The sequence below is a fragment of the Astatotilapia calliptera genome, chromosome 2, assembly GCF_964374335.1.
Source record: "Astatotilapia calliptera chromosome 2, fAstCal68.1, whole genome shotgun sequence".
Lineage (NCBI taxonomy): Eukaryota > Metazoa > Chordata > Actinopteri > Cichliformes > Cichlidae > Astatotilapia > Astatotilapia calliptera.
In genome coordinates this window covers 5,769,435-5,792,532 of record NC_137423.1, presented here as the reverse complement: position 1 = coordinate 5,792,532, position 23,098 = coordinate 5,769,435, and the positions used below count along the sequence as shown (strand labels likewise).

Sequence of the window (23,098 nt, the reverse complement as noted above, 5' to 3'; positions counted from 1 at the left end):
TAATTTAGTAGTTCAATATACCCATTCAGACTTCTACTGTACATTTTTACTGTCAGCTGAGCGTAACTACTTTCTTTGGATGGTCAAAACTTTTTAACTTTCTTATCACTTTATATTGTTTCATAACGATGAAAGTACCTGTGCCTGCATAGTATTTGGTGCAGTTTCCATAAGTAATATCTTCTTGTCGGATATCAAACTGTGGCAGAGCAATAGCATCCATTTGCACAGGGTCTCCTGTCTGCCACATAAACTGCAGGTCATCTGTTGTATAACCAACTGGAAATCAGGAGGGCACAGATACAGAGATAGAAAAACAGTCAAACACAACAGATATATATAGTTTAAGCCCACCGTTACCACCCTTCCAATGAACATAACAGTTCAAATGCATGAAGCCATCCAGAATATGATACATCTCAGCAGTCAGGTTTGGCTTTACAGGGTAATGGCTTCAAGTTATGTTGCTTATTTAAGTCTAACTGCTTTGTAAACAAGATGCAGTAAAGACATGTCAAGCTCAATTAGCTATGAGACTCTCACAACAACCCTAAAATATGATGATTTATTCTACTGCACTAAGTGTTCACCACTGGAATTGGCTGCTAAACACAAGCAAAATGCTCTTATTTACCCTAAAACCAACTACTTTACAAAAACAACAACTATATTCCCAACTCATAAATACTGAATGTCTAAAATATCAGCAAGCACATGTGTATACTGATGAGATACTTTAAAGAGTTGTTAATTTAGGAAAACTTACAGCTTTCAAGTTGCATTTTACACCTCTGTGTGTCCATAGGGAATAAGGTCAGATCAAGTGGACAAGAAAGGGTGACGGACAACCTGTCGGAGGAAGAAGATATTTATTTTTTTTCTTTATGGCTGCTTTATTGTATTCATTGCATATATTACTGTATACACTTCACAAGATGAAACTCTAGATTACACTGGAGCCAAGGGTTTAACCCGAAAGGGGTTTTTTTTCTGAGTGATATATTAACATGGAATAAAATGGTACATGCAAACATACAGACAATTCTCTTTGGAGATGAATAAAACCTGGCAGCAATCCCTTTGAAGATTAAGTCTGTACATTCACATTTCTATTGGTTATCCAGTTTTGTGTTACATGGGGGCCTGGAACCTATTCTACTTGTTGTAAGGTAAAAGGCGGGGTACAAATCTGTTTTCCACTAAATCTTGTGCATGTAAACAGTTTTATCTTTTGAGTTTCCAGTTTTACAGTCTTAATTACTGAAGAAAATATATTAAAATAAAGTAAAGAAGGACAGAAAACACAGGCAAATATTTCCAGTATAGACTAAAATATATCAGAGTGAATTTGCAGTACTTCAGGTCATAGACACAAATGATCCATGATTAAATACATTGGCAGCACTACAGGTAATAGTTCTATGCAGCTGGGTCAAAAATTATTTAATGTGCTCAGTCTACAGATGTGTCCACAGCTACATAATATAATTTTGCACTTTTATGTAGTCTAATATTGAGAACACTGAGCAGTCATTTGGTTACTACTAAGGTTGATGCTACATTAATTCAGTCTGAAACTATGCCAAATTAGCCAGGAGATAAGATGTACCACAACGTAAGGAGTGCTCTGACACGTTGATAAATATGTTTTTTTCCTTTCTCACTGGGAGGTTGTTTTGCTCTAAATAGTAGCAAGAGGTGTCTCCTTTTTATTTGACATAAAAGCCATAGTAAAGCCTAAAAAGAACAGTTAATGTTTTGACACAATATGACAATCTTAATGGTCAATTGTTTCTGTATCCAGGGATACAGCCCTCAAGGCACACACAACCAGGTAATAACTTAGAAGTGGGTATTGATAACTGGTTGAAGTATTGATAAGAAGTGATAAGCCATGATTGCCATGGTTCCCTGTAGTGTGAATGGAAGCGTAGTGAAACTGTGAAGAGACTATTCATGAAGTCAGATGCATCTTTTGAAATGTGTTGGTTTCAGTGGTAAAGCACAACTTTTATTTTGAAGGCCAATGTTCTCCGATTCCAGTTTGTGCCACAATTTTGCAAGTTTTACTACAGGGTGGTGAATTTGCAGATAAGTCGGTTTGTTCCATGGAAAACACAAGTGACCCTGATGATCTGCTGGTGACCAAAGCAGTCACAAAGGGGTATCTTCATTGCAACTGATTTCTCTTAGCAAAATCCAGCAACACCTAAGAACCACTTGCAAACCAGTTAAAGAACACACATTTCTTTCATAGCAAGCAGAGGTTGTCAGGGAATCGCCAGCTTGGGACTGAGGCCTAACATGGTTTACAAATTTCTAAATATTCCACTATGAGGCTGCCATTATGAAGTGATTACTTTTGAAGTCATGTAAGTGTTTACATTCTTTGTTCTATGGCCAATAATAAACTCTAATAGCCTGAAATACAGCTTAATGTATACTGTTTATAGAAAGCTAGATGTAAGGTAACACCCTATTGATCCCTTTCAAATACAAGATTTAATAACTCTAATATCTAGCATATTGGACTCCTTTAGCTAAAAGGCTGCTGAAAAGGCTGTGTCTTCAGTATGGCCGCCCAGCTCCAACAATTGAGTTGTGACTGACTTGACTTCAAGATAGGCAGGGTAACGCTACGCTATCCTTTTTTAAAAATTAGTCTCTAGTTATCAATGCAGGACACAGAACCGACTTTAAGTGCTTTGTAGATGTTTCTAATTAGTACTTAGGCACCAGCCACCGCTTAAGTGCAGTATAAATGGATAACACTCAAACAACCAAATGAGCTCCAGTCTCAATAACTAGATAAGAGAAAACTAGACAGGAAATTTGAATTGCTGTTCCTTCATTCCTTAATTGGAGTCAAATTATTTCAGTTGTTGTATGCTTGTCACCGAATATTTAGAAATGCAAAAAGCCTAACTGCTAGGTAGTAAAACAGAAAGAACACATTTTATATTACTTTCACTAGCTGGGCCCACGTCCTCATTTTAGGTTTGAAAGCGTATTAGTAGATAAAGGTGAATGCCGTGGACGTGAATTGAGCTGGGGTTTAGGGAAGGCCACTGGTGGTGGCTCCCGGACCCAGCAGATCCCTGTGTACTAATTAGAAGTGAAGAAGTTAAAGAATTGAAAAGAGGAGGGAGGGTGAGGAACGTAAACGAGTATTAACAGGTTGTAGAACTGGGGGAAACTACATAGATAAGAATCAGGAGGAGCGTGTTTGGAGGCGCGGTCCCACTCCTGAAATTCTGGTACTTTATCTCCAATTGTTTTAAACTGTAGGGATCACAGGGCTTGACCCCAGATCTAAGTGATAAAACAACCTCATAATTACTTGAAATAAAGATCAGCGAATATGGCAAAAGCATAAATACACCCTGTTTAAGCCATTTAGTAAAAAATATAGAATGCTATATCAATATCATAAGCTATATGTTTTGGTATCATAAATCAATGCTGGTATTGATAAAATATTAGTGAAGATCATTCCTAGACTGTATGAGATCTGTTTGCAGACAGAATCCTTTCTACTTAACTTAAAGTTTTTTTTTCATCAGCTTTAAACTTGAAGATTCATGACTTATGGCCCAAACTAAAATTGAGTGGTACTGTCGAAAGGACTTTTGAATTAAACCAGATACTAAGTCATAGCAAAATTTACAGTAATGCTGCATTTTCCTGGATTATTGCATATCTGATGAAGTGACTATTTTCAACGAATCACATAAGACTGAACGACATTTCAAGTACACTGATTAAAAACAAGTTAAAAAAAAAAGTAAATAAATTACCTCATACTGATTAGGACATCTCCATTACGGAAGATGAAGAGGAGAATATTTTCTTGGGTAACATCATGAAAGTTGGCGCTCTTCTCATTAGCGAAGAACAGGTCGGGTTTCCAGAGACATTTGAACATCTTGGGATCAACAGTGAGAGAATCAGACTTGAAGTCGTCTGGCAGTTTCAGCCTGGGGTCATTCCAGCGCTGCCGCAAGAAGATGTTGACTCTGTAATCCTGTTAAGTGTAACACCAGGCGAGTACAAACACAGTTAATGTTACTTCCATGTAAACTCAACTGGACACAGTTTGGGTGCTTTCACGGTAAATGATGCCCAAAAGGCAAACTCTCTAAATGGAATAAAATAAAGCATATGCTAATCTTTCTGCTAACATTTTCTGAAGCTTTAAGGGGGATGGTACAAAAAAGTGCATTTTCTGTGTGAATGAATGAGATGCTTTAACAGGGTAACAAAAACATTTTTAAGCCTCCTAAATATGTTTGAATAATGAATAATAACATATAGATTACTTTAAGTGCAGAGTGACAGTTTACATCTGCAACAGAATGCCTTTAAAGCGGTCAACACACAAGAAACTGCACAGTCCAAGGGTCAAATGTTATCAACACAGCAACAGCAAGTACCTCATTAGTGCACATATTAGTAAAATGTCCACATTCTTGATGGTGGGAAAGTATCACTGTGAGCTTTGGGACACATCTCTGTGCACACACTGATGGTGGGCCTCAAGCTGTTCTGGGAGCAGGTGAGCTATTAAGCTGAGGTTGAAGACAGATGGTATGTCAAATACAATGGCTGAAATATCAGCTTTGCATGTGTTCAGTCTTGTGTAGGAAATATGCCTTAAACGTATACTCTCCCCTTCTATTTAGTTTTTATTACCTGAAACTATATTATTATTGACATTTTTGTTATTTGACATGGCAGCTTGTTTAAATCTAAAGTAAAGTCAATGAGAAACCATTAGAATTTTTAATAACTCAATTTTAGCATATGTGCATCTACTGCAATTTAAAACATGTTAGTATTTATTACAAGGGAAAAAAACTGCCCATGGCCATTACACTTGCAATACATAAATGATGCAATGTCAAAATTATGGAAGCCCATTTCCGCCACTAAAATTTCGAGTAATCTACGTGAATGACGTCATTTCCTTGTTACCCGGAAGCTGAAGCCTTCAGGTAAAAATGCTACAGCTAAGCTACCGGCAATGTCAAAATACAGCAGTTCAAATGACATAAATAGAATATACGTGTTTATAGACTACACAAATCTGCCAAGTTTGAGCCAATAGAAATTCTGATATGATTGTGACACGTTGCGTGTCACTCACTTCTCACATGGTTTGGCACCTAGCTAGCTGGTGAACATAGATATTGTTATTATTATTTCAGCCAGTGCAGAGATGTCAATTAACGCTGAGCAAAAACAGTTAAATTGTAGATTTTAAGGGTTATTTGTGTCTTTTATGTACCCCAAAACAAATTTTAACTTTACTGAGGAATTTTCCACTGTCCATCAGCATTTATACACTCACTTGCCAAATCATTAGGTACATGTGTTAAATTGCCAGTGTAAATATTTTATCTAATGGCAGCAAGTCAGTGCATTTAGGCATGTAGAGTTAGTCAAAGAAAAAAACTGCTGAAATTCAAACCAAGGATCAGAATGGCAAAGAAAGGAGATTTAAGTGACTCTGAGCCTTTCTAGGTTGTTGTGCTGCTCTGAGTATTTGAAAAACTGCTGGATTTGGATTCTCTCACACAACAATCTCTGGGGTTTACAGAGAACGGTCCAAAACATAGAAAATCTCCAATGAGCTGCAGTTCTCTGGGTAAAAATCCAATGTTGATGCCAGAGGTGAGAGGAGAATGAAAAGACTGTTTTAACCTGATAGGGAGGCAAAAGTAACTCAACCACTATCTAATAACCAAAATATGCAAATACTTGGCAGGGTCGGAGGCAGGGTCAGAATTTGGCATAAACAGTTAAGGAGTGGCCCGTATGATGCATTATTTTCTTTTGAAAGGGGAATCTTGCAATCAAGCTGTTGATATCTTATTTTATAAGATATCATTTCTATACAACCACATTTTAGACACCTGTGTTGAACTAGTCCTTGAGCTACAACATGAATAGCTTCTGGTGGCTCTTCTCTGTCTGAGGGAGACACGGGCCAATTCCCACACCTTTTCCTTCTCTAAAAACTAGACAAGGAAATATATCTTGCTTCTGGCTCACAATCAAGCTGCCAGTACAACATTCGATTCCAGAGAGATTTAAGAACTTTCTATAACCACTGAGGGAAACTAAAGCTGAGAAGCAGTAAAAAAACATATATAACAACAATTTATTCCATCTCCGAAGAAAATTAGTCATTGTTTTCTAAAGATTATAATCATAATGTGAAAATAGGTATGTTAAATATAGTGAGTGTTTGGTAGAGGGAGGTGTGAATAATGAAAGAAGGTTTCCTGAGATCAGATACCCCACAGAGTGAAAAATTGAGGGTAGAGGTGACCAGCTGTCTCTTCCTCCTTCTGCTAGATTTGTTTCAAACCTTCCTCACTTTCATTCAGTTTATGCCTAGGCTGGGTGTCCAGGGGGAAAAAGGAAGAAAGGAACAAGCTACCCTTTTGAGAGTTGTGCATTTTTCTCTTCCACTTTGTCTTTCTTGGCTCTTGTTCTTGCTTTCTTGATCCTCCCTTTTTGTCTTCGCTGTTATGGTCTCTTTCTTCAGATTATTCTCGCCATTTGCGGTCTTTATTATTCCTTTGCTTTCATCACACTTTGAACCATCACACTTTTTAATTTTATTCCCGCTTCCTCTATCTTATTCTTTTTCACTACTCAATTTCCTCATCCCTGTCTTCCATTATCCGTCTGTCTTAATGATCTTTGGCCTCCTACTGTCTGATTTAATCTTCCTTCTCCCATCCATTTCACTTTACCTTTGTCTTTCTCTCTCTCTCTCTCTAACATGGTGTCTGTTTTTCACACTTTCCTTCCCTGGTCAAAACTTTTTCCTCGAGGTCTTTGTTTTCCTCAGCTCTTTCTTCCTCATTACCCTTCTTCTTTGTTTGTTTCCTCCTGATGTGTTCATTTTCTTACACCATCTTTGGGTCCTGTGATTTGTAAGGATTTTCCACTTATCATCCTAAGTGGTCTATAATAGAGTGAAACTCTTGACTGGAGTATTTTATAAGCAAATACACACTACCTATCTGCTGCCAATCTTTTCCCTGTGTGGCAGATTTTCAAGCAGTGCCAGCTCCAGGATATATTATCCAAGACTTTGTTCAGAGTGTCATGACTCATAAAAGTGAGCATGATGGAACACTTAACCCTGCTGAACACTGATCATTCTTGGACATTTGGTTGTTTCAATGGCAATACAGCAAGGTCCATAATTTGTTGGACAAAGACGAAGACATTTGTGTAATTTTGTCTCTGTACATCACCACAGTGTATTTTAAATATAACAATAAAAATGTGGTTGCCGTGCAGACTTTAAACTTTAATTGAAGGGGTTTTTACAAAAAAATGTTTAGGAACTAAAACCATTTTTTACATAGTTCACAAAAACTAATTGGAAAATTGAGTAACAAGCAGTTTAATGGCCATGTAAGGCCAGTTTCCTTGATATTTTATTACAGGGCAAACTCTCACAGTGCAAACTAATCATGAGCCGAAGCACACCACAAAAGAAATGCAAGAATTTTTTAAGGCCAAGCAGTGAAAAAATCTTGGATGGGTAAGTCAATTCCACCATCTCAACCAAACAGATCGCTTATCTGATATTTAATACAAAACTAAATGTAGCATTTGGTGATGTCAGTGGGCTCTAGACTTCAAGGGAGTCATTGACTGTAAAGGGTTTTCATCAAAATATTCAAAACTAATCTTATATTTAAAATTATGTAAGTAAGCCTCTGAAAATGGGTGGTTAGGTATAAAAATAACTGTGATCCCTCAACAGTTGATGCAAAAAGTCTGTAAAAGCCCTTGAATTAAAGCTCAAAATCTGCATATAAATCACGTTTGATTTTAAATTCACAGTGTTTGTGTACTGAGGCAAAGTTAAGAAAAATCGATAATCAAATCATCTCTTTGTCAAAATAATGATGGACCTAACTTTAGGTTCTGTAACTAAAATAGGATCAGTTATACAACATTAAATAACAGGACATGGAGAAGGACACTGAAATGCATGTTGGCTGCCACACACATAAATACTGCTAAATTTCTGAAAGAAGGTCATATACATATTACATGTCAGCCTTAGAACAACTATAAATTTTACATTTTTATTAATCAACTTTCCATTTGAGTAAAAATGTGATTGTACTTATATGGGGGGAAAAAAGTCAAATTTATCTCACAAAAATGATTTATGAGTGACAATGTGACAAATCATACTAACGCTAAGTGGGAAGAAGGTTTGTTTTTTGTAATAAAGACATCCTGGATTAATTTCTGTAAAACACACATGGAAGAATAAAATAAAACTGTTGATTTTGGTAATTTGTGACATTACACTGTTGAATGATTGGATGTATCACACCAGGTGAACCAGTCTTATTAGAAACTGGGAATTTCCATTTATTGCTTTCTAAGTGATCAAGAGTCAACCCAGCTTCGTCCTTGAGTTTAATCTAGTAATTAGTATTCAAACTGCATTTCTTGATCAGCAATTAAGCCATCAGATAAATGAGGCATGCAAACCCCAGTCTTCATAATGATTCACTGCTAAATGATCTAATACCATCTAGAAAACATGCTCATGAATTCTCCCTAAAACTTGGCCAAAGCAGTTTTCAGCTCTCATTCACTGCTTCTGATTGGCAGAAGTATTGATTACCAATACTGTCAAACTGCAGCAGCAAGTCCTTACCATGGTTGTTTCTTGGATTGAGCCAAAGCTGTTGATGAAAATGTTCACTCTATCCTCCACAGGAATTCCTGGATTTAGAAAGAGAGAGAAAATTGTAATTTTGAAAACTGTATTCCTTGTGTCTAATAACTGCTTCGCCCATGTCTCAAAGCAAAGCAGTTATCAAGTACTGCTCCTGCAGTTTACAATACATTTGTTCTGTAAATCCATGTAAATGCATTCCTAAACCATACATATTGTACCTAGTGATTTAATTGATTATATTAATGGTCAGGTTTTGTGAAAGGCCCAGCATTGCAAAATAATAAAAATCCCTTCTCAAAATCATCCCATCTTCTTGCCAAGCTCACGCTGTAAACATTTACTGTATATTGGCACCCCTCCCCACTCAGCCTTTTGCATAAACTAATAAAACTGTTGATGAATGCAGACCGCTCACCCTGCTTTGAATAAATTATTTCCTTTGATCTGTTTACTTGAGGCTCACAAGTTTCACTGGATAAATTCTACCATGCAGGTCACAAAATTAATGCACAAGTTATGGCGTGTTATAGAGCTCACATCTTTGTTGCATTAATGTAACAAATCAAACATTAACTTGAATCAATATTCAAAGGTAATGCTGCTATTACTATATTCTATTATTCTATAGGGCCCATAAAAGCAGCTTGCCATGTTACAGCGAAGTAATGCATAAGGCATAGTTTAGTTCTTAATTTGGGAGATTATGATATGGATGCTAATGGATGAGGATTTCAGGCCACCCTGAAATGGAGAGCAGATGTTTGGCTGCTGGACCAGTCGGAGGGAGTGAGGGAGAATGCTAAGTCGGCTCACTACACATCAAACATTAAGTCCCAGATACAGCTCCTGGTGCCAAGTGCCAGAGCAAGGAAACTACAGATCCACCTGAAGACTGGGGAGACGATCAGTCAGACAAAGAGGCCACCAGCCACCTCTTTGTTATTTTCATGGCTGTTTCTGTGAGACAAACATAGTACTCCCAGCAGTGTGATGTGTACAGTACACTATAAACACTGACGATGGATGGTTTTTGGGCTTTGAAAAATGAAAAATGAAAAAGAAATGACTGTACAAAGGTAACAGATGAGGCATGCTTCCACTTCAAAATCAAATTTTTACTTGTGCATTTGTCTGTAAGCTAGCTTTAGCAATTTTGATTAATCTGATTCCTAACCTTAGACAGATTTTAGAAATATCAACTTGTCCTATGCACGAGTGTCTATTAAAATCTGTCCATGCAGCAGTATCGGCAAGAAGTCAACCCAGGAACACAAGCCTTCTGTAACTGTTTAAGCACAAGTTACATTTGCAAGGGAATGCATTTTGATTAATGCCTCCACATTCCTACCTCCAGCATTAAACTCTTAGAAGAAATCTGGAGGTACACATGCACGTGTTTCTTTAATTAGCATGACAGCACTGCAGCTAGAATGTAAATTAAAAACGAGACAGAAACAGATAAAGAGCAGAAAACCTGCCTTTGAAGTTGGGCCTTATTCTGGGATCATAGGTGATCAGTAACCTGTTCAAGATGTTGCTGGTTGAATTTGCAGGGACCCGGGCCAGATCCTCAGATGACAGCTGTCTGCAAATAAAAAGACAGAGAGAGAACTTGAGGCACGATTACATTAGCAGGTCAAATTCCTGGCAGATGAACAGACAAAGTGCACAGTGCACTCACTTCTACTCTGTATACTCTTTGATTAAACTATAACCTGGGAGAGCTACCAGTCTGGGATTAAATTGGCTTTTAAGATTTGGACCACCAAGGAACTGTTAGACTGAGACAATGTTTAGAAATGAAATGTGCTGCTATTATGGGATGTTTCCAGATTATGACTGAGGAAGTTGACAAGATCCCTTGGGCTAATGGAAGACTCTTCTCAACATGCTGAATTTTGAAATATTTGCAGTGTTCATCATCTCAACATGTTTTCATACAAATATATGTTATTGAGCAGTAAACACAGGGCAGTTTAAGTTGTACTGACATTTAATCATCCATAAATAAAACATTTGGGTATGTGAAAAATTCTAAAGGATGCAAAAATATTTCATTTTAAAATCATTCAAGGGTTTTTTAAGATAAATGAGTGAAACGCTTGATCAAAGCACATATTATACTATCTTTATAAAAACAGCACTAGTTCAGTAAGCAAGCCAATAAGTAACCCACTGAAATGATTTTCCCCTGAATGAATCAATCTGCCGCACAGGTGACAAGTATAAATGACTTGTCAAGACAAATAATCTGTTTTTGTGCTATGTAGTTCTTTTTGTTTAAGTCTACTTCAAATGTTCCTACAAAATTGAAAAAACTTAACAGTGCTTGGTAAAAATATCACCAACAACATGACGACAATCAGTCAAACATCATTTGTTTTCATGTGCTTGACTAATGAAAAATACAGTGGGACAGAGAGAAAAGGACGAGGAGGGGATCTGGCAAGAGAGAAAGGGGAAACAAAAATCCTCCTCCTGGGTGGCAATGAATGCTTCTGCCAAAGAATTCCCCCTTCTCAATACATATTATTATGTAAACCTTATCATGCACTGAGGATGGGCTAAAGTGCTACACAAGAATGCTGCGCAGTGTGTATATGTTCAGCGGTTCCCCTGATCAAAGTAAAACCCAATTCCCATCCGCTAAACCGCTTTTTTTCCTCCTCTTTTTTTAAGAGACCTTCCTGACAATCTCAAGCACAAGAGCTAAACTGGAACCAAGTGCTTTAGTTGATCCGCAAAGGCATCTGCAGCATTAAACACAAAGCATGTCATACAGCTTCCACTTGCCAATTTTCTACATCAAACAGTTTATCCCACATTTCAAGACTTCATTGTAGAGACATTTGTTACCATTTAAGGAAGAAGATAGCGCAGCTCTACATTACACTTAACTCAGCGTGCAGGACACAATTACGTCACATTCCTTTTGTGATCTACAGTATTTACATCTATAGTTTAAACCATAACCTGAGAATCACCTTTTGGCATGCACTGAAGAGGCAATGACAACCTGAGATCTATTTATGTGTATGGTGGAGAGACTGAAAAGTAAGATCCATTAGGTGTAAAATAGACAAAGTCCGCCATGCTTCAGCTCCATGCTGAACTGACAACATTGGTCAGGGTTTTTCCTACAAAGGGTAATTGTTGTCCACCCCTAAGATGTTTTACACCCAAATAGAAAAGAGGCACTGTAATAGCCATTCATCCATTTTCTTAACTGCCTAGCCTAATTACAGTCATTGAGGTGGGAGCACCTGGTGAAAACCCACACAGGCACAGGAGAACATTAAAACTCCATGTCCTGGCCAGCAGTTTCAAACCCAGAACCGTCTAGCTTTGAGCTGCTGGTGCTATTCAATGCACCTTCGTAATATGATTTTTCAAACCTACGTTCCTAATTGTTCTGCTATTAGGATAACAACCATTTTACTATCTGTACCCACATACTCATTTTAGGTTTGGCAACATTTTTAGTAGATAAAGGCAGATGGCTTAAACATGAATTGAGATGCTGTATTCAGCTAATTTATCTCCAATTTATTTACCAAATGGTCAGAAATATGCTTCAGAACTAAAATAAATAAAGGCAAGTTTGTGTTTTTAATAGATTTAATAGACCAACACTATAATATATGTATATAGAAAATGTTTTATATGAGGTATAGCCTCCTCTACAAAGGACAGTAGTTCCCCATCTGTCTATTGGCTCCACAAGTGTCCCGATCTGCTGAGGAACTGCTCTCCATTCCTAGATGAGTGCACCATACATTTTGTAATGGTCACTGGCCATGGCTGCCTCAGATGAACATGATGACTAAGTCCTTCCTGACCATTTTCAGTGGAGAAAAATCATATAAATGGTATCCAAGGAAGTCTCTGCATACACTCCTGATCCAAAAAGTAGAGGCGGGCACCGTCCTGACAAACGGTGCCTGCCTCAGCACAGAGCAGGGTGTTTCCATAAGAATCTCTGACTAGTCAAATTTCCACCAAGAACAGTTAGATCCGAAGACGCTCTCATGGACATGTAAGGCTGAAGAAACATCATTAGCAAGAGCTAATGCTGACTGACTGAAGCCAATCAAGCAGAACCAAATTCTACTCATAGAAAATGTTTAGGTTTTCTAAGAGATTAAAGTGAATGGATTTAAAACAGAGATTGCAAACAAATTTCACAACAACAAAACGTACTTCTTTATTCGACTTGTATACAAGAAAAACGTATGCATTACTGTGTATAGAGCCATCAAGCTAACATGCCTAGTCAATACGCCAGAGGCCAATATGACACAGCACGATGTTGTTTATTCCACACGGTACTTACGATGGACAGTAAACATGCTTCCCTTTCTTCTTTCCTTTCTTTGCTCCTTTTTCTTTGGCAAATCCTCCGTCTAAGCAAAGAAAGAGAACTAGGAGAATAATGGCGACCTTCCTTGTGCCCATTCTGAACCTGTGTAAAAGAAAAATAATAATAATAAAAATTGTGAATAAAATGAACATATAAAATAAAAATGGAGGGACAAGAACAAAAGAAATGATTTGGAATTGTGAATCCAATGATTTTTTTTTCACATTCCACAAATTCAGCTGTTATGTGACAGTAATTCTATGGCTTCCTTGTTGGCTAGAGCTTAAAGCTTCAGAGCTTGTTGTTTCCTGAACACTGCAACTTTGCCCCTTACTCTTTTTAACATCATCGATTCATATTTCCTCTAGATGCATGTCACATACAGTAAATGTCTGAAATACAGATGAATCAGTCTGACAAGGTTTAATAAAGCAGAGCAAGTTCAAGCATAAATTCAATCACTGAAGCATTGCACCTGAATAACAATGGTCATTGAGGACTCGTCAGCTGAATGTGACCTTTAAAGGATAGCTGAAATAAATATCGCCTACAATATCCTTCAGTTTAGTCCAGAACTTACATCAAAAAGGCTCAATAGGACTTTTTTCTAAATGTATTTTTTAGATTTCAACAATCATGTTTAGATTTCTAACCCTTGGAGTGTTATGACCAACACTCCCTATTGGTCAGTCATTTCTTACAACATAATACTAAAGTGAAGGCAACTAACAGATAATATGGTCCTGTGTATTTACAGTAACAAAACTATACAAATGCACACTTACACAAACACACAGAGCATTTTTGCATTTCTTGATAGAGGCCATTAATCATCTTGCAACCACAGTACCTGTGTGATTCATTGTCCATCTAGAAGTGTTGCCCTTTCATTGCATTGGGATACTGAGACCAACAGCAAGGCAGCAACACCAGCTTACAAACACACACTCATCCAAACATATATCTTGTGTATTAACTGAGGCCGTCTAGACAGAAATACTCTCTGTCTGTCTCTCTCTCCTTGTCTCACTGCCTTGACCCAGCAACTCCCTGTCTACTCCTTGCCTTCACATCGATCATCATCTTCCTCAACAGAAATCCTTTCCTGAGTGCACTGAGAACTGTACAGAGTGCAATGCCTTTTGGCTCCATGCAAACAAGTTGCCCAAACAAAGACAACATTGGTTTATCGATTTGGAAAATTCCTGAAAACCAGAGGGCTGGATACTACTCGCCTGGCCAGCATAATGTCAAAGCTAATCCACACGTCTCAGATGGCAACAGCTGGAGCAGTGTCAAATGTTGGACTTCACAACTCAACCACATTTCTGAGAAATAATTTCTTATGCAACCTACAAATTCTCTATGCAATCTTCCCTGTTAGAGCCAATCTATAGAGAAATAGACCGCTGACTACAGTAACAGATGATCCAACAGACCTGGAACCACTGACGCCTAAAAGCCGGGTTTGCCTCCTGGACTTTTCAGAAAGGAAGACTCATACTCCCGCCGCCGTTGGAAGCAAGTGCAATATCTTGCTGACTTGTTTTGGAAGAGGTGGGTGCGCGAGTATTTGCCTATGCTTCAAGAGCGTCAAAAGTGGACTCAGGTCAGAAGAAATGTAACTGTGGGGGACATTGTAATGGTGGTCGACGAGTCAGCGCCAAGAAGCTCGTGGATGTTGGGGAGAGTTCTTCGTGTATTCCAGATGCTAAGGGTCTGGTGCGGCGTGTGATCATCAAGACAAAGACTAACACCTTAGAAAGACCCATTGACAAGCTGTGCTTGATCTGTGAGAATGTCATGTAACTTGGAATGAGATAATACAGTATATGTTCTGATCGGTTACAGGTTTTGTGAAAGATAATTTGAATGACCATGTGTGATACAGGAAGTGTTAATGTTATTTGGCTCTTTTGTAAGTGTTCGCTAATTGTCAGTCTTCACGCCCTCCAATTAGGGGGCTGGAAATGTTAGAGCCAATCTATAGAGAAATATTTTTGATACTGTTTCAGTTATTATGTTACATGTTTAATTTTGTATAATATGTTGTTAAAGAATAAATGCTGCACGTTTAATTTGTGTCGGGTAAGAAAACATTACAGCGCATGTGTGGTAGCAGGTTAGAGTGAGCCAGGACGGCAATGGAAATGTGCGCTGTAGCAGCAAATAGTTTTTTGACCGTGACATCTTTTGTTTGTATGTACGAGTCAGAAATAAATCTGAACAGCTCACATTAAGAAGTGGAAGAATTATTTTTTCGAAGCTTGGGACAGAAATTCGCCACTACATTCCCCTTTGCATTTCTGTAGGTGAAATCTCAGCTTCTTTCCACATTCTACCTGATAAGGAGAAGGATGAAGCAGAGGCATGTATACAACTAGTATGCATCGCACTGTAGCGAATAAAAGAGTCTGAATACCAAATAAGACATATTTGAAATTCTTGATAGTGCTGAACATTATCGCACTGGTTCATAATATTTGTTGGGATTGTGAAAGCTTAATCCTTATGCATGTGTCTTCTTATCATAGTTGCATTATTTTGTCTTCTTTTGAAGCGTGCACCTATACAACTTGAAGAGAGAAGTTAGTGATCTGCTTTTGTCAAAATATATCTATTTTGACATCTCTTTTGGGTCCCAGTCCCAAAGTGGAGCTCAGAGAAGCCAGTCGATATATAATTGTGTACAATCAAAATTAAAAAACAAAACAAAACCCTCAATCACGCGTCCACCCAACTGATATTAAAGCATAAATATGAGTTCAGCTGAAACTATAACTCGACCTTGGCACTGTCTGACTCATCTGTGTGCCACCACTGAAGAACATTGCCCTAGCTCTGTTTTACTAGGGGCAAAGTTAAAACGGCAGAGGCTTTGTCATGCAACGGCTGACAGTGACTCAAGCGGGCTACATGGTTTGCCCTACGGGTCATGGGATAATAAACAATTAAAGCCAATCTGCCACTAGAGCACAGTGTCTTTTTTTTTTTTTAAGATTCTGGACATTAAACAAAACACCTAAAATTATTTCTGCCGGGAAGAGGGTTTACATTTAGGTAAATAAACGAATACTTATTTATTATATTAATGTTGATGATATAACAGTCCGGCCATGTCATTTGGTGGAACTGAGATATGTATATAAGTATAGGTCATATTCCTGGTAATATCACCACTTAAAACTAGATTATTTATTACTGCTTAATCCAATAATCCACGAGGAAAGGCCTCAGATGTATTCAAGAAAAATACTGAAATGGAACCAAAGAAAAATAAATCCGCACACTGCCGGTGCTCTCACAACCTGTGGCTGCACGTCGCATTCGGTCTCTTTCTAACAACAGAAAAGTAAGTAAGAGAGGCTGACACTCGCCCGAAGCCTGAGCATCATAAGAGCAGAGGATACAGCGACCACCATGACGGGGGTGGGTGGGGGATGCAGAAAGAAGATGCCAACACATATGAACACGAGCATGCGATTTCACTACATGCGAGCGCACGCTATGAACATAAATAACACAAAGTCATCTCTCGCGAAACACGGTACGCAGTTCTGCTTACCGTTTGGCTTTGTCACCTGTCAATTCCTCAGAAATCTCGATCCACTCAAGCTGACTGTGAAAACAGTGGTTAACAGAGCTTCCACGACCATTCGCTCCCTTTCTTTTCCATTCTGTTTCCGTCTTCCTGCACTGAAGCGATTAGTTCAATTGGTTTGAGGGGAAAAGTTACATCTCGGCAAATTGCCAATTTTTTTTTTTTTTTTTGTTGTTGTTTTGGTTTCCGAGCCCGTTTGTTGTTATTTTTAAATCAACGTGTATATGGCTGCTGCCCTTTCGCCTTAGCTTGGGATGCCCAAGATGGAGGCTTGCGTGTACCTGTCATGCAACATGCGCAGTAGCGGCTGCACAGAACTGGAGAGCATCATTCCCATCAGCACCACGGACAGCCGCTCCCCGCCTCCACATCCACAGCCGCTGCTAGACGGAGACGTGACGTGACGGCAGGAAATAAAAGCTCTCTTTCACGGGATAGACGCAAACGCATCACTACTTATGGCTGGGACTGAGTGGTATTTAGCAGCAGATGGATGAAAATAGAGAGCGCTTTATTAGAAATTATGAATCCAATAAGATACTCAAGCTTCTATTTCTATGTATTATGTAGTAATAGACTGTGTGGTAATCATGTGCCGTAGTATGACCTAGACTATTTTAGATGTGAGATAAAAAGCTGATTTTTTGTATATGTGAAAATGTGACTCATTAAATCAGTGACAAAGAAGATAAAACAATATAGTCTGTGTTTCTATCATCCAGATAAAAATGATGACTGCTTTAATTGCATAATGCAGAAGTCTCAAACATATTTTAGTTTGTAGGACACAGAGCAATCTGATCTCACGTATTTTGGTGTAAAGAATCACAAACTCATTCTGAAGATGTTCATATTTCATAAACATTTACATTCCCTGCTTCCACATCCTCAGCTGCTGCTAATGTACACAACAGACGCCATACAGCCTTATATATTTTGAGTAAAATTTTCATTATTTCCACATTAAGGCAGCCCACTGTCGATGCAAAAAGTATCACCACAATGAAATGCATTGGCACAGCTTCTTGGCTTAACCATCTTTGGTGTGATATAGCAGACCACTGGTGATGTCAAGACGTCAGAGTTGAATGTAATTCAGAACTCTGGCTCAGTGTTGACAGAAAATCTTATGACTTTTGGTCTCAGTGTCCCCGTGCAATGAAAGGGCCTTTTTTGTGCGTGTGTGCGCCTGTGTGTGTGTCTTCAACAACTGTACTGTACTGCGAAACATCTTGAGCCACCCCTCATCTCTTTATATTTTTGGGGAAAATGGGAAATTGATGCAGCAATTTATTGAAACATGTGCAATCACACATGGAAATACAGCACAGAAGGCAAAAACAGAGTTTGTGCAAATTTAACAAGCTCGAAAGTAAATATTTGGTATGACCACTTTTATTCTTCAACACAACCTATACTCTGTTAGGAAGGCTCCCTTGTAATTTCTTTCATTTGTCTTTGGGAATAGTTTTCCAAGCTTCTTGAAGGACATTAAAAGCACTACTTATGATGTTGGCTGCCTTTTTTGGGGAAGGGGGTTCCATGCAGGTATGCTTTTACCGCACTAGCAGTATGTTTGGAATCTATGGATATGTTTGTGATAGGCTGTTAGTAATAAAGTGTGGTTCTGGTTCATCCTTCAAGTGAGGTGCATTTTCTTTGTTACACAAATGTTTCATAGGTCAGTGTTAAGTGGTTGAACAGAATAAATAAATACATAGATACATTAATCTTATGAAAATCCTCGGGTACAAGGACTAGACTGAAAATGACTGATAAGATGGTCAATGTCACAAAAAACTTTGGAAGACCTTGAAAACTATGGAGAACTATTACTTAAGACCACTTTAATAATTGCAAGTCTGACTCTTTGGAAGCAAAGTGTTAAAAAAATGGTTTCACGGCTCAAGACTTTTGCACAGTACTGTATGTATTTACACTTAGATCCACCACTGAACTACAAAAATGCTTTGTTTTTATACATGTCTTAGATTGTCACACAGTTTTCATTGGAAGATGGGGAAGGGAACTTAGAAAAATGGAAACTTGAACATCTGCGAGTTCATATTGGCTAAACTGTGTCTCCTAATGGGAGTGTGATGCACTATAAAGTTACTAAAAGCCCCAGAACAACTATTTAATGGACTTCTGGTTCTCAAATGTTGTTATATCTAAATTCAACAATTTGGATTTGCCTGCTACATCTGTGCTGTCAGCTTGTTTGTTAAAACACATTTAAGATTTATGGCAGGATGAAATGTCTTTTTCCTTTTGCTGTGGAGTAATTGCTGTTTATATCCAGATTGAACACCTGAAAAAATAAATGAAACGGAGAATGGGTATATTAATGAATGCAGATCTTAAATCATAACCATTGACTGTGACAGAGTCACCATTAATTTTTAAATTCAGTCAAAAAGCTATTGTACGTAAAGTCATTTTATGGATCATATATAAGACTTTTTACATGTTTTTTGTTGAGCTTTCCGCTGGTTGTAAATAAATATTAATCTAAAAATGTCTGATGGTACGGCCTTTTGTATATGTCTGTGAAAGAAAAATGCTTAGCGTGACTATAATATCCTCAACATCTAAAATCTAAGAATTTTCATTCCAAACACAAGTACTGTAAAGTATGTTTAGGCGGGTTACTGTACCTGCCAGTCACTTTAAGGATTTTATTTTTTTAAAGAATTTAATGAAAAGCAGAAAAAACTGAACACTGACAGTATAATGGCAGGGTGTTATTAAATGTTAAGGATTAAAACAATGAATAGTTGAGCCATAGTTTCCACGTTTAATTTTTATTTATTGAAATGGTTCATGTAAAGTTGTTGTTGACTATTGCAAAGAAATCTGTCTTTAAAAATAGGTTTTTGCCAGAGGTTTCTTCCTGTTAAAAGGGAGTTTTTTTCTTCCCACTGTCGCCAGAGTGCTTGCTCATAGGGGGTCAAATGATTGTTAGGTTCTCTTTGTAAGTATTATTGTAGGGCCTACCTTACAATATAAAGTCCCTTGAGGTGGTTGTGATTTGGCGCTATGTAAATAAAATTGAATTGAACTGAATTGAATAGGTCACAAAATAACTGATAATCTGGTGGATGATAAAGAGGGCTTCCTATTTACCTTTCATGTCTGCACAGATTTGAATGTTTTTCTAAGAAAAAACCCACATACATTAAGAGGGAAGGTAACAGTAAGTTTGATTTTTTTTGTTGTTGTTGTTGTTGTTCTTTAAATAGAAAAAAAGAAAAATCCACTGAGCTGATTTTCCCCACAGTTTTGAGCCATATCTCATGCATCATTGTGTCAAACAACTTGTGCGGTCTCCCCAAAGATGATCCCCGTGGTATGATCTTGATTGACAAGGCATTCCATTTGCATACACAAATTAATCAGTACCATATGCATAGAGATTAATGATTTATGTCACAGGGCAAAGCTCTGGTGTTACAATAAAGAGGCAGCCATTCAAGCACAAGGATTCTTCTGTGTTGTTTAGAAAAATGTTCGCTAGCCAGCTGGCTATGAGCCACGAGTGTGATGGACAATCCTATGCCATTCCAGAAATATGTCAGGCTGGATTGAAACAATCTACTGTGGTATAATACAACCTGGCATGAAAACCACATTTCTGCTACCACTGCAGCCCTGAAGAGTTATATGTGTTGTCACATCAAAAAGGAGTTTTTGACAGATCAAGAGACAAAGAAGTGTTACTACTAAGCAGCTTTATTTGTTTATTTATTTACTGTGTGCTGCTTAGTAACATGTTTGTTTTCATCTCAGAAGGATGGATCATTCTTTAACTAAACCCAGAGTAGCTTTGCTGACAGCACTTTAATTCAATGATGATGTAAATTTTTTGGAAGACGAACGGGTACATGTCATAGGAGCTGAGATAAGAGCAGTGAAAATGAATAAAAACTTCATGTAAATCATGAAGGATGGAGATAAAACAATATTTATTGCAAAATACAATACATCAGTTTCTGAAGAACATGTGATCTTTCTATTAAGGTGACTGCTGTCAAAATTACAGCTACAGACATTTTCCTATTTTACTATGTACAAGTAAAATATATTTCAAACTATATGACGGTCTGCAACATGTTCATTAGTACATTCAAAAGGTAGTACACTGACACATACGAGGATTAGTATCTTCCAACTTCCAGTTCCTGGTTTATTGATTAAAGTCTTTTCTCTCTGCATGTCTGGCCTGTACACATATATGATCTTGTCAGTATCTATTTTACATTCAAGCAGCATGCTCATACGTCAGTAAAACAATAGATAAGGAGAGAAAATTCATCATTACACTGTCCTGGATTCCAGTTCAGTAATGTATTGATGAACTTTGGCAGTGTAATATGAGATCCTTGGATCATTAAATAAGCAGAATGCTATCATGGAAACTGAGTCTTCCTTGTCAGCAGTGCTACAGTATCCAAAATTATGATGGAGGCATCGAGCCAGAAATCTGTTAAGAAGGAGAGTTCCTTTCAAATATGTTTGGATCACTTTCCTGAATAAGGATTGTGTAAGAGGGGAAATCCTGAAGGACAAAAAGCTCTTTCCAAACTGAAATGTCTAACATAACTAAACGGTTACAGTGAATCAAGATTTTTAATTTTTAAAATTTTTAGCGATTCTGTTTTAGTTGATTCCAGCAAGATTAACAGCAAGATTATTTTTTTTTAGGTTTTCAATGCATGTGTTCTCAAAGTAAAAATCTCGTAGATATCCAGCCAGGTGTTCATCCCAGCTGCACTACCACACTGCAGACATTCATTCTTTCTCATTTTCAGGGCATCAAGCAGCAATAACAAATGTAGTCAGACAGCATTATTAAACTTATAATTGGATTTAAACTGAATTATATTCAGGTTTTGCTGTGGAGTGAACTCAGCTAAGCGATTATATTGGACAGCAGTGTATTTGATTTTGTGTAATTTATGCACAACTGAAGCCAAACTGAAGTCATGCACTTCAATACTTTTTGAATGAATGAATATACTGTATGTACAATATTACTGATGATCAGTTTACCACTTAAGCATATATTTATTTCTACTACAGCACGCTTTAGAAGAAGCAACATTGTGTCCCTGAACACCTGAACATGATAAGCACATCTGATTCGTTTTAACCTGGAAATATCTTGAATCATCAGATAAAATATGCTTCCCCTGGTGGAATAAAAATAAACAAATTCCACACCCCTTGCAGTATCTTTAGGAATTTCAAGGGGCAAACATTGCCTGTAGCTCTGAGGGGCACCACCAGGGGGCTCTGGTCTCAAAGCCAAGTACAGCCAGGGGCAATTATTGAAACTTTTCACTTATCAACATGAGACCTTAATGTCCATAAAACACCAGAATGTCTCTGATATAAAAGTTTGACTGCGTGCTGAAGGTCAGTATGCCTTTTAGAGGATGAATATGATGATATAACAGCTGATCAGGTACAGAGATAGATATATGTTTGTTATGTATGGATGAGTAAATAAAATGATTTACTGGACTACACAGATAAAGTTCATGCTGCTGCAACAACTGGTTTTACAGTATAAATTAAGTAATTTAACATTTTCATTCACTTGTGTTTCTCTTCACCACAAAGGTGTTTTTAAAAAAAAAAAAAAAAAAAAAAAAAAAACCTATGACAGATGTGTTTTCTAATGGTGACTGATGTTTGAGGGCATTTGTTTGCTTGACAGAATGCATCTCATAACAGCAAGCAAGTCTAAGGGGATTTAAGCAGTATACGATGAGTGTGAATTCTCCATTGTATACATTTCCACTTGCACTCTGCTCAGTGGACACAGAGCTCTCCTAGCTGGCTTGTCTCTGCATGTTTGGCGTGACCCAAATAGCCTAACTTGTTTCTAATTTCCTCTGTTTATTATATTTCTTTGTATCAAAGACTTTGCGTTTCACAAGACCACCATGGAAGCGGCAATCAAATGTGGACAACAAGACAAAATACCCAGCTTTTACAGACAAAACCTCATGGGGTGAATGAGTGTGTGTGTTTTTGTGAAAGAGAGAGGGATTCCACGATGTGAAGTGCTGACATCTGCTGCAGGCGCTCGCAGGGCTGGAATGTGATACCCTCCTTTACACAAAGGGCCTTGGCCCTTCCAACAGGCACATGAAGACCTCTATATGCCCCTCTCCACAGGGGCAACACAAGTATGAAATGACTGCATCAATGTCCCACGCCTTCTTTCCTGAGCCATTAACTTGGATTAAAACCACAAAAGCTTCCCTTCTTACCTTGATGCTGGAGAGATGGTTGCTCTATATTCTCTTTAAGTTGGTAGTTTCTAAGCTATGTGAGGCTGGGGGTAAATTGCTGCAGCATTGCATCATGCGTCTGGCTCAATGGGTTCAATATGTCT

At 37.8% G+C, this 23,098-nt stretch overlaps 1 protein-coding gene across 1 annotated transcript in view; it reads right to left on the bottom strand.

The window, feature by feature from the left end:
- Positions 1-16,958, bottom strand: part of glrbb (glycine receptor, beta b) — a 31,985-nt gene extending 15,027 nt beyond the window's left edge. The window contains exons 1-7 of the mRNA XM_026182684.2: positions 16,657-16,958; positions 13,065-13,193; positions 10,210-10,316; positions 8,708-8,775; positions 3,798-4,024; positions 767-849; positions 139-279 (exon numbers count right to left, since the gene is read on the bottom strand). Of these exons, the coding sequence (XP_026038469.1) occupies positions 139-279; positions 767-849; positions 3,798-4,024; positions 8,708-8,775; positions 10,210-10,316; positions 13,065-13,186 (748 nt within the window). The 5' untranslated portion in view covers positions 13,187-13,193; positions 16,657-16,958. The remainder of the gene's footprint in view (positions 1-138; positions 280-766; positions 850-3,797; positions 4,025-8,707; positions 8,776-10,209; positions 10,317-13,064; positions 13,194-16,656) is intronic.
- Between the last annotated feature and the right edge of the window lie 6,140 nt (positions 16,959-23,098).